This window comes from Larus michahellis, chromosome Z (assembly GCF_964199755.1).
Source record: "Larus michahellis chromosome Z, bLarMic1.1, whole genome shotgun sequence".
NCBI classification, from domain to species: domain Eukaryota; kingdom Metazoa; phylum Chordata; class Aves; order Charadriiformes; family Laridae; genus Larus; species Larus michahellis.
This window is the reverse complement of record NC_133930.1, coordinates 80,121,657-80,134,432: the sequence shown is the minus strand read 5'-3', so window position 1 is coordinate 80,134,432 and position 12,776 is coordinate 80,121,657. Positions and strand designations below refer to the sequence as shown.

The following is a 12,776-nucleotide window of genomic DNA, read 5'->3' as shown; positions in this document are numbered from 1 at the left end:
GCATCCAGGCGGGTCTTGAAAATCTCCAGAGTAGGGGACTCCACAACCTCCCTGGGCAGCCTGTTCCAGTGCTCTGTCACCCTCACCGTAAAGAAGTTTTTCCGTGTATTTGAACGGAACTTCCTATGTTCTAGCTTGTGCCCATTGCCCCTTGTCCTGTCACTGGGAACCATTGAAAAGAGCCTGGCTAATGGGGCTGCTACCACTTCCTCTGTCAAACACTTCAGCAGTAAAACAAATTTCAACGCCAGAAAATATTTCCCAATAATATACATATATTTTCCTTTGCTTAACTTCACTCCATTATTTTTATTTGCACTCTTATAGACCACCTAATATAGTTTTGGCACAAAATTATATTTTAAGGAAGCAGATCTTTAGCAAGCTGCTACAAGGAAGGTAAAAATTATTGCAAATACTACAGTTATGGAAACAAAAATTCAGTATCTAACACATTTTATCATCATCAAGTGACTATTACCAGTCAGTAGTCCAAAATCACCTACAGATATTCTCTACCAAAAGACTGGAAAACAAATATGCAAGTGCATGACTTTAAAAAAAAAAATAATCAGAATAACAGACTATTTCAGATTTACACATGCACTAAGCCCCTGAAAGTGACATATGTGTTTATAAATTATATAATATATATACATATAGTATTTCAACATTGGTAATTACCAAGCTGAAAATTACAGTCATGAAGAGAAAAATCAAGTGACACTGGTGACATAGCAAACTATTTCGCAATAGTTAATAATGATTAAATTACTGATTTGTAACACTGTAAACACTACTTTTTCAGGCTTAAAATTTTGAACACCAACTTCTGATGCACTACCATTCAAAAAATTCTGTTATTTATGACAAATTAGATCCCTTTACTAAGTTCCTAGTCTACATACAAAGCAGGCTAACCATGTACAGAGTATGTTTCACATGTGCACATATTTGCAAGAAACAGGGATCAACAGATACACCAAGACGGTGTACACAGATGTAGCAATATATTTCTCCCACATGGATGCGATATACACACAAAAAAAAAAAGAATTGTCGCCTCTTTTTCTGCTTTCTCAGACACATTTTCTTTGTGAATTGAAGTAACAAAAATACATAAACACTGTACTATTATTAACTAGCATGAATTATAAATGCATCAAGACTGTTATTTGAGATTATTAATTTAAACTATGGTATCTACAAATAAATACAAATCTTCTTAACAAGGAGACAGAATAGGAAGCAACTTCTCTTAAAAGCTGCAAGAATTTACCACGGTAAATTCTTCAAGACATTTTTAACATGCTCGTTCCGATTGTGGTATACCCATCATGTACCTAAACCTCACAGACTTTTCAGCCAGCCAATTATTTACAAACTGTGTAGCTATCATTTGTAAATAAGGGCCCAGGAGATAACTCCACTGAACCTATGATGTATTCAGACGAAAAAAAGGGAATTATTTTGTAGAAATTCTACTCTGCATTTTGGCTTATACAAACTGGATGGAGAACTATGGCAGAGCACCACACTGGAAATTACTGGCTGAGATGGGCATAGGTGACTGCTGGTGATAAACGTCATCCTGTAGATAGGTTTCGCTATAATAACCAAGTTTGTGTATACAAGCATGCATATACCTCTAACAAAAGGCATATTTATTTTCTAAGAGTACAAAATTTATTCTTAGGCACCTGTGTACTTATTCAATGAAAAAATTTGCAATAATAGATAGGTGCAAGAACTGATAAGCATTTACAGCTCACAAAGTATAACAAGGCATTTCATAAGCCTGGGGTTTTTTTAACTAAAAAGTGTTAACCACATTATTTAAGAATAAGCAAAACATGCAGTACTGAAGCACAACCAACCACATCTTCATGAATACTTTTCTGTAATCTCTTCTTTTGTTCTCTATCAAATGAAAAAAATGTTGGTTTAAGAATAGCAATCTTCTAATCATTCCTGATAATTTAATGTACTTTTCTCACAACGATGATTAATAATATAATGGGGTAGGAAGGGAGACATAGGGAACTTGAAAGTAGTATTAAGTGCACTACTGTCAAAATTGGAAATGATTGTTCCTTTATGCCCACATCTTTAAACAAAAACATGAAGACTAACTCCATCTCTCAGTTTGACTGCAGGTCGCACATCTAACAAAAGAAATGCAGTACAGTTTAATCAAAAGCTCCCCTCTCTCGATACACACTGCCATCATCATCCCATCCCATCCTCCGCGCTACAACGCTCTTCTCAAGACTGGGAAGGTTGTAATTTGTGTTTGTATACATTTGCTGAAATATGAGACAAGAAAGAGAAAACATTCATAATGACTAAGTAAAAGATGTAAAGACAAATACCCAGTAAGAAAAATAAATACTGGTAAGAGATAAACACTGAATTTAAGTCATGCTTAAATTGCAGAGCAGTTTCTCTCAGCTTCCTCTACAGTAAATGTACATTTAGGTGAGTCTCAGCCCTCTGGATGTACATAGCCCAGGAATATTAATTTCCTAATCCGATGCTGAAAGATATACATCATTAATACTATCACAGAAAATTTGGAAAGTGTTTGAAACATATTCTTTTATACACCTGAAAGCTACTTGTAATTCTGATAAAGGCTTTGGCAATTTTATTTGTAGGCATTAGTTCAGTACAGGGAGAAAAAAAAGGTGTATTTTCACCAAAGAAATAACAACTTTTCTAGAAACAATCTTTTGACACCCAAAGGTAAAAGTACACATAGCAATCAGGACACTTTGTATTTTCAATTTCTTTGGCCAGATTATTATTTTCCCACATTGACATAAAGATGTTTTCATATGAATTAAATTTCTCATAAGCCTTAATTGATGGAAACATATATTAGGTGGGCCCACATATATGAAGATATTTTCCCTTGATAAAAATATAGTATGTATTTCATCTGTCTGGTATTGAGAATCTATTATGTGTGACACAGACAAGAAAAACAGGATTCTTAAAATCACCGCTCTTATTTCCTAAGTACAACCTTGTAATCCCTCTGTAATATAGTACTTTTGACCTAGACCCTTTGTGAACAGCACTCAGTGTCAAGAAGGGGATATAGAGCCCATAAGGCCTCTGGTAAATACAGAGATATTGATAATGCAAATTGGAAGACTTACATCAGCTAAATTTTGGCACCTCAGTCAAGAGCCAGATTGTGCTGAAATTTCCTATATCGCACAAGGAAAAAGGCCTATAATGATGTACTCCTAAGGAGCCAAACTTCATTCCACTGTATCAGTCTTTATCTGCTTACCAAAATGAAGCCAAGACTCTAACACTAAGCACTTAAGTGAGCTGCTACTGATTAGGTAATCTGAACGGCCCCCCTCTTTAAAGTGAGTTTTTCCTCATCTCATCTAAGAGATACACGTACGCGAAATACACACATATCCCCACTTCAGGTTTGTGACCAATACAGTATTCCTTGCCTATTTCCAATTTAGAGGTAAAAAGTATTTCCACCTCCCACTTCCAACAGATACATCCCAGAGAACGTAGTAACAAAAAAACAAACAGAGAAACAAGTCAAAAACCTCTGCTGGTTTCTTAAAAGCTACCACCTGCCAAAATTAACCAAAACGAGAAGCAAAGCACGTCCCAATGGTCTGAAGAAGAAATCTTTTAGAGCAAAGCAAGTAGGACAATCCCTAGACACTTTGCTGCCAGACACAACTCCATGCCAGAGTTTTTTCCCCAGGAAAAAAAAAAAAAAAAAGATCCGGCCAAAGACATTCCTGCTCTTCTCTATCTGAAATTTCATCTCCATTCTCTCCTCATAATTTTCTTTCCCTCAGTAATGCCAGTGAAACTGTTTGCAGAATTATGCCCTGAACTGGATCACTGCAATTTTAAATCAGTGCTTTTTAAATCCAAATTATTTGCCTAATTTGGCCAAGCGGTCAGTCAGCCCAATTGCTATCCTATCACAACTGAAGCTGTAACAAACCTTGGGAAAGACAGAGCATTAATTTTTATTTAATTTGTTTTGGGGGGGAGAAGTACAAGCAGTGAAAGTTACCTTATATTACCTTCTTCCCCAGAAAAGCTTTAACACCAAACCATAACCTGAAATAACCAAAAGCATCTACACATACAGATTATACTGGCTTCTTTCTTGCTTTAAGAGGGTCCTTTCCTTTTCAGCCAAGAAACCAATATGGAACCACATTCCCAGCTGTAATTTAATGCATTTCCACACAGGAAACAATTTTAGTGTTAGCTTCCAAAATATTTAAAGTAATAGACAAGTTCATTTTAAAAGTATGATTTAGCATTTGAAAAGAATCTTGCTTACTTTTTAATATGTTTCCTTATATAGGACAATATAGAGAGAGAAGAAAGAAATGAGCAAAGCAGAAGTGCATTTGGAGATGGAATTTCAAAAGGGAAGCACACTTCTCAAGTTAGAAATTAAAAACAAAGTTACAGCTTATGGAACACAGCAGCTTCCTCCTAAGCTACAGCTTCAACAGGTAGGCATACCCTGCTTAAAAAAACCCCAAACATAAATCACAGAATCATAGAATGGTTTGGGTTGGAAGGGACCTTAAAGCCCACCCAGTGCCACCCCCCTGCCCTGGGCAGGGACACCTCCCACCAGCCCAGGTTGCTCCAAGCCCCATCCAACCTGGCCTTGAACCCCTCCAGGGATGGGGCAGCCACAGCTTCTCTGGGCAGCCTGGGCCAGGGACTCACCACCCTCACAGGAGAGAATTTCTTCCCGATATCTAACCTAAATCTACCTCTTTCAGTTTTAAACCGTTTTCCCTCGTCTCATCACTACACTGAGCCAAAACTTAAATAGAAGTAATACACTTAGTCAGTAGCATTTAAGAAAGTAACATAGAAATAGTTCTATTGATACCAGGTTTTGCTAGGAAACCACAAACTTGTTCCTACTTTGGCCTGTAGCAGAATTCACAATATTCATTCAATGTGAAATATGCATCACAGGTCTATTTGACTTAAAAGAACCTAATAAAATACAGAAATGTACCAAGAATGTCCTCCTCACAGTTTAACAGTCAAATTTAAACATTTAACTATACTTACAGAGCCATCTTTCAGATTTCTTTCATAGGAGAAGTGACACTCCATATTTTCTTCATCTCTTGAAATAGCAAAGTTATATCTGCCAGCTGATTCTTCCCCAGCTATCAAAGCTTTCTTCAGTTCTTCAACATACTTTTCTCTATTCATTTCCATGTCAGCAGCCTCCCTAGAAATTTCAGCTTCAGACACTATCAGAAAAAAAACATGTGAGAAATACTTACATATTTGTGAACATGTATATATATTTATATGTACATACAGACACACGCTCACACCTTAAGGGACAGGCAAATATTAGGATAATATTCCTTCCTTGACATACAGCAGTGTGCCAGACACTAATGGAAATGTAGCAGGAATACAGTGTTTTTCATAAGAATTACGTTCTGTCTCTTTTTTCCCTGTCTGAAAATGGTTTATTGCTACTAGCCCACAATTCTACTTGCCTAAAGTTATTTTGAATAACAGTAACCTTAAAACAAAGAGTGGAATGTTTTAACTATGATTTATTGGAAACTGTGAATCTAAACCCTATTAGACAACAGATGCAACTGTCTCCTTTCGCATTCTTGATCCAGTTTTCCAAGTCTGTAACTTAACAACCTTAAAAGCTAATAAACTGTCAATTTACAATAAAGCTACACCTAGAGACTTGAAAATCCATGTTTTACTGATCACAGTGAAGGACGACTAAATGGGGGATGCGTCTCCAGTTTGCATTACATCAGGTCTACGAAGAAAATTTCATTCCATTCTTTTGAAGATGAAGAATGGTTGAATAGAGTACAGAACAGGCCATTAAAGATGTACTGTCATAAGAACCATGATAGCCTTTCCCGTCTGCTTCTGATCCTGTATTTCTTCCTAAATCTTCTTTTGGTTAACGCTCAAACTGAAATTGCAGCTTACCAAGATTCATCATCTTTCACTAGGAGTGGCAAGAAACAGTTCTTGATTTTACCACCTGGACCCCTGGTTATTTTCCTTCCTTTTTATTTTATTCTACATACTGTTTCCTCAGTACTTTTAGAGATCAAATATTAATCACAATAATGATCTCTATGAAGAGTGCAGTTTCTAGCACAGACAGATATAAGCAAAGACTCTAAATTAAAGTTAAGATAGGATGTGTATAACGTAATGCAGGCTTTAATGTCTAGCCTACCGCTACAGTATTTTAGATTGTTTACTTGATTAACAAAAGTGTTTCTTTTTCTTCTGACCAATCCTCTGAGGAAGACTGCTCCAGATTGTCATTTACCCCTGCTTGCTTTTAGACCTTTCTATTATTTGCCCAGCATTTGAGAGAGCAAGATACACAAAAGGACATTAGTTTGTGAAAAAAACCAAAAAACCAACACAAAACAAAACCAAACAAGCAAACAAAAGCACACATAACAAAAACCAACCCAAAAACTCAACAAAAAAAACACCACAACCCCCAGAACATATCCTTCGCAGAACTCGGGTGACTTGAAAAAGTATCCCCCTTAAAATCCCTATTAATAACTATTTCTTCTCTATAAAAATGCCTTTGAAGATAGTTTCACATTGAGACATAAGCTTGCACATGTATTGAACTCATACTGATAGAAATAGAACAGCATTTCAATCAAACACGAGCCTGTTCAAATTGCCTCATTTTTCTCCAATCTTCTTCTTGACATAGTAGCTAACCTTGTATTGCAAAGGAGGCAGCACATATCAAACCAATCCATCATATAAAAATAAAGCAAAGAGGTAAATGTATAATTATTTGCTATGACTATTTATATCCTCACACACTTCAGGATTTCTGGATTACTTCTGCACCTTCAGTAATTTTAGCTTATTTTCACAGATTCAAGAGTGGTTGAGGTTGGAAGGGACCTCTGGAGATTGTCTAATCCAACTCCATTGATCAAAGAAGGGTCAACTACAAAGGTTGCTCAGGACCATGTTTTGAATGAGTTTTGAATATCTCCAAGGATTGAGGCTCCCTGTCCTTTCCAGCCTATCTGTTCTGGTGCTTGGTCACCCCTATGGTAAAAAAGTTTTTTCCTGTGTTTAAATGGAATTCCTTGTATTTCCATTTGTGCCCATTGCCTCTTGTCCTTTCACTAGACATCACTGAGAAGAGCCTGGCTGTATCTTTGTTACTCCCTCTCATCAGGTATTAATTAATACACATCGACAAAATCTCCTTGAGCCCTCTCTCCTCCAGGCTGCACAGTCCCAGCTCTCTCAACACCTCCTAGCATGACAGATGCTCAAGTCCTTCGGTCATCTCCATAGACCATCACTGGACTCAATTCCATAAATTCATGTCTTTCTCATGCTGGAGAGCCCAGAACTGGACACCAGGGCTGAGTAGAGGGGAAGGACCACCTCCCTTGTCCTGCTGGCAACACTCTTCCTAACGCAGACCAGGAGGCAGTTGGCCGCCTTTGCCACACTGCTCGCCCATATTCAACTTCTTGTCCACCAGGACTCCCAGGTCCTTTTCAACAAGGGACCCGCTTCCAGCCAATCACCCAAGGTACCAGTACAGGCTGGGGGCTTCTTCCTCCCCACGTACACAGTTTTGCATTTCCCTTTGTTGAATTTCACAAGGTTCCTGTCAGCCCATTTCTCCAGCCTGTCCAGGCTGAATGGCAACTCAGTCCTCTATCAACCCTTCCCCCCAATTTTGTACCTTGTAAACTTGCTGAGGATGCACCATGTCATCATCCAAGTGATTAATGAAGATGTTAACAGGACTGGACCCAGTATTGATTGGCGCCTGTGGTACAGGGTCACTAGTAACTGGCCTTCAGCTAAAATTCATGCTACTGATCACAACCCTTTGGGATCTGGTTGAACTGGCTGGGCTCGATCCATTTTACTGTTCATCTGTTCATTCATCTAGTCCATACTTTACTAGTTTGTCTATGAGGATGTTGGAGGACGCAGCATTGAAGGCCTTGCTAGCTAAAGCCAAAATAAACAACATCCACTGCCCTCCCCTCACTCAACAAACGAATAATTTCTTCAGAGGTGGTTATTGGGTGGGTGAGACATGATTTCCCTTTTGTAAATCCATACTGACTACTCACCATCTTGTCCTTACTATTTTTTGAAATGGTTTCCAGGATTATTCCTCCAGCACCCTCTGGGTGACCAGCCTTGACTTACCCAGATTCATCCCCTTACCCGTCCCAAAGATGGGAGAGACATTTCTTCCTGTCCCTAAAAACGTCCCCTAATCACTATTACCTTGCAAAAATAATCAAGAGTGGCCTCACAGTGACACGGGGCAGATCCCATGTACTCATAGTCTCATCCAATCAGGTCCCACAGACTAGCATACATCCAGTTTCTTAAGATAGTCTCTAACATGATCCTCCTGCAATGGTAAGTCTCCTTTGCACCTGTTTTTCCCACTGATCTGAGAGGCTCTGGATTTCTGACAACAAATCTTAACCAGCAAAGACTCAGGCAAGGATGGCACTGAATAGTACCTCAGCCTTTTCCACGTCCTTTGTCACCAGTCCCCCTGCCACATTCCACAGCAGGTCCACATTTTCCCTTATCTTCCCTTTGCTGCTGAGTGGGCTGCAGAAGTCCTCCATAACCCTTTCCAGACGCTATTCCAGGTGGGCTCTGGCTTTCCTAACCCCATCCCTGCATGCGTGGTCACCATGTCTATACTCCTCCCTGGTCACCTTCCCCTGGCTCATGCCCACTTCCTTTTTATGCCCAAGTTTAGCCAGGAGCCCCTTGTTCATCCATGCAGGCTTCCTGCCACCTTTGCTTGATTTCCTGCTCCAGAGAAATAAAGCATTTTTGAGCTTGGAGGAGGCGATCCATGAAAGATCAACCACCTCTCTTGGATCTCTCTTCTCTCCAGAGCCATATTCCATAGGATTTTTCTAAAGAGATCCTGGAAGAGGTCAAAGTCTACTCTCTTGAAATCTAGGGCGCTATCCTGCTTTTTACTCTATTCCCTCCTCTCACGATCCTGAACTCCATCAACTCAATAGTCACTAAAGCCAAAGGCTGCTCCCAGCCTTGACTCACCCACCCGGCTCTTCCTTGTTCATAAGTATTAGCTTTTGTAGTCCTCCTCTCTATACATCTCAAAATATGGAAAACATGTAGACTTAATTGATCTTAGACTTAACTGAGGGCAGTTTTTTGTGCTTTTTTTTCCTTCCCTTTAACAAGTCACAATAATCTATTCACATCTATCCACAAATACATCAACTGCTTGTGCATACAAAAAAGAAATACTACCTTGCTAATCACCTTAAGTGATTACCATATGTCTGCAAAATCTGATAAGGCACGTCAGTCACCAACACCCCACTCTATTACTCTGTTTATAAGACACGGGCAAACAGCTAGGTGAAAAAGGAGACGCAGGTGGCAAGACAGAGCATGGTAATGTCACCACTACAAGGAAACAAACCGTTGATACAAGGAGAAATCACCCCCTTCTGTGGAAAATCTGAGCCTGCAGATACACTCAGTTAAAAGGATAAATTAGTGGGTGAGAATCACATTAGTTATCCCCTAGCACAAGGCACTTTTTTCCTAGGCAGAATCAAATCTGTTAGGTTCTTCAAAAGACAGAAAGCAAAGGGATGCAAGGGAACTGTTTTGGAGTTAGGATAAGAAAAAAAAAAAAAAAAAGAATTTACTTCGGCTGAATGAATATGAGCAAGTCAGACTTCATCACACTAAGATGTGAAGTGTCAGGCCTATGGCAGTCTGAAGTCTGTCACAAAGTTCCCTGTATTAACTCAAAGAGAAAACACTTAAAAATGAGTATTCTCTGTTCCCCTCTTCTTTTAAAGATACCACAAGAAATCTGTCACATTCATACTAGCCTAACACAAAGTAAAAGGACAAGGCATAATACATAGCCTTTCACCAGATCTGCAACAACACAAACATTCAGCAGATGTCAGAAATTGCAGAAATGTCACTATACACTAAAAAGAATATAGGAGTCCTGCAGAGCGTGCATTAGAATAAGCCAGATATAAAATAACTTCATAATCAGTATTCCTAGAGTGGGGTGGATGCTCTTACCCTTACATTATAAGATGGATTATCTATATTGCAGAGGAAGAAAATGAAAATGAAGGGGGTTGGAAAAAAAAGAGGCCAGGGAGGAGTGTGACATATTATAACTGTATGTCCCTACAGATCTGTAAACTCGATATGCGTGTTCTTCATAAAAGCACATATCCCGAAACAGAAACTGTATTCTGTTGTCCATTGCAGCAGATGTAATGGGCAATCGTACATAAATGTTTTTCGTGTATAGCCTAATACTGATGAACTTTAGGGCACTGAAATACTCTGAGACACCTGATAAACTAAAGATTCAAAACATTTATATTTTAGTATCATCGTTTGAGGAACTTTTCAAATTTATTCCTATAACCCAAGACAAGTTTAAACAGAGCAAAAGTAAGTAGCAGCCCTCTTCACCTAGTTGGGGTTTAAAATATCATTGTGAAAGGGAACACAAGACAGAGAAATGGACAAAGGTGCAACAGAATCCTTTTTCAGTGCATGGACATGCAGTGAAACCACTTTTTTTTTAAAATATGTAACACCCTTTCCTAATACACGAAGAGAAAGAGGCTAAAACAGAGGGCCACGTATATAGCCACCTAGTACTTGTCCTACAAAAAGGACTTTGAGTGCAAAGCTACACTATTTAGCTGCAACGCTGCATCACAGCCTCCTTCCCCACATGCCAGACACACCTGCAGCTGGCATACAGGGCCATGAGCAAGAGCAAAGGCAGCATGCAACACCACAAACATGAAAAGACCTACAAGCAAGCAACTGCTAAGTCAAAGTCAGTTGTACACTAATCCCCACACATTAAGACTGACAGGAATGAATTTCAGAACAGGACTTGACACTCTTACAAACAGTGCTGCAAAGCTGGAGGCTGTACACGTACACTATCCATTGCATGTGCCATCAGTTCTTCCCTGCCTCACTGTGAGCCAAATGTTGAACCCTCTGAACACATCTAAGCATCTTAGATGAACTAGTAAAAGTATTTTCCAAGATTTTTAAAACTTATTTTAGGCATGGAATGGATGTTATCACAAAGGCTTAAGACTAACAATTGCGAGCTGCATCTTGGTTTTGGATTTGTTTGTTTGGGGTTTTTTTTGTTGTTTTTGTTTTTTTTAACTGAAAGCAGCACTTTTAATGTTCATGTAAAGAATGGTACAATGGAACTACTGTCAGGAAAAAAGCTAAGCCTATAAGTCAGTGAACAAGTGGGGCTATAGTGCTGGTCAACAACTCACCTTGCAGAGCTAATAATCCACTACAAATAGCAAGAACTGAGTGGGAAAGAAAGGCAAGAAATTTAAGATCAAAACATTTATATTTTATTATAAGCTACAGGCACCAAACATTTTCTCATTACCTATCTTATTTCTTACACAGGACACTAGACAGAGCTGACAAAAGGCCACTAGTATATCAGCAATCCCCCAAAACCAGTACAGACAGAACTGTGGAATCCCTTGCAGCATGAGGCAAAGAGGGGCGGAAAAAGTAAGTTGAAAATACTTGCAAAAAAATATGCATTTGTCTAGAACAATGACTTAGACACTGAGAAAAATAGACAGACAGATAGATGTATAAACTTTTAATTAAAATAAAAAAGCTAAAAAACTCCAAAGCTACTAATATACAGTACTAGAGCATTGTGGGTGTTTTCTCCTGTGGTGCCTGTACATGCTACACGTTCCTTTATCTTATAAAACTAGCAGAACTGATCAATCTTTAGAGAAACACAAAATGTATAAATCCATATATCTGTAGTTCTTTAACCCAATAACAAGTGAATATATCACATTTATTGTGTGCTTCTCCTCCCCCAAAGATTTCACTTTTTTTTTCTCCTTAATTAAGACTCCCAACACTTTTCATCACAACATTAAATATACAAAAACCATAAAAGACAACTCCATCAGCAACTCTCATTCACTTCCTGCTAGGTCTTGCCAAGCAAAATAATCCACAGCATGAGAAACTCAAAAGGGATTTCCCAAAGCAAGAATTTTCTGACCACTGCTTTCCCTCCTCCCAGGTTTTCAATTTAGAATCTAAGCAGTCCCAAACATGATGTAGTAACTTAGAAAAAGTGATGAAAAACAACGGCAAGCGTATGAAAACACAGATCTGTGCAGTAAAAAAGCATGCACAAGAACTTCAACTCCTAATGAAATTATTCAAAGGTCTACAAATTCAATAGGGATTCCTTAGAAATGTATCAGATTCCTGCAGAATATCAGAAATAGAAGCGCTCTCCTTTGGATGAGTACCCAGTGCTCATGCTAAATGGCTGTGGGTTTGTTTCTTTCTTTTTAATAGAGTGAGGTCATCTTGCTTTCACTGGTCCTCTATTTGGGGAAATGATCATCCAGCCATTCTGCCCGATGCAGGAAGTTAACAAAATTAGAACTGTGTTTACATATTTTTTCTATACTCCTCCAGTTGTAGTAACACAGCTTTTACTTAGAAAAATAGCAGATTTAAAGAATCAGCTTTTTGCGACTTTTAAGCTGGGGATTTTACAGTTACATAAGAACAACCATAAAAGCTTTTAAACAGAAAAACTAATATGATCAATTAGTTAAGTATTTATCAATGTTAGCATCCTTTTCATTACT

The 12,776-nt window shown here is 38.5% G+C and overlaps 1 protein-coding gene across 2 annotated transcripts in view; it reads right to left on the bottom strand.

Moving 5' to 3' along the window:
- Positions 1–12,776, bottom strand: part of XRCC4 (X-ray repair cross complementing 4) — a 189,548-nt gene that overhangs the window by 157,421 nt on the left and 19,351 nt on the right. For both annotated transcript variants that reach the window (XM_074570620.1, XM_074570621.1), the window contains exon 3: positions 5,101–5,288. In XM_074570620.1, the coding sequence (XP_074426721.1) occupies positions 5,101–5,288 (188 nt within the window). The remainder of the gene's footprint in view (positions 1–5,100; positions 5,289–12,776) is intronic.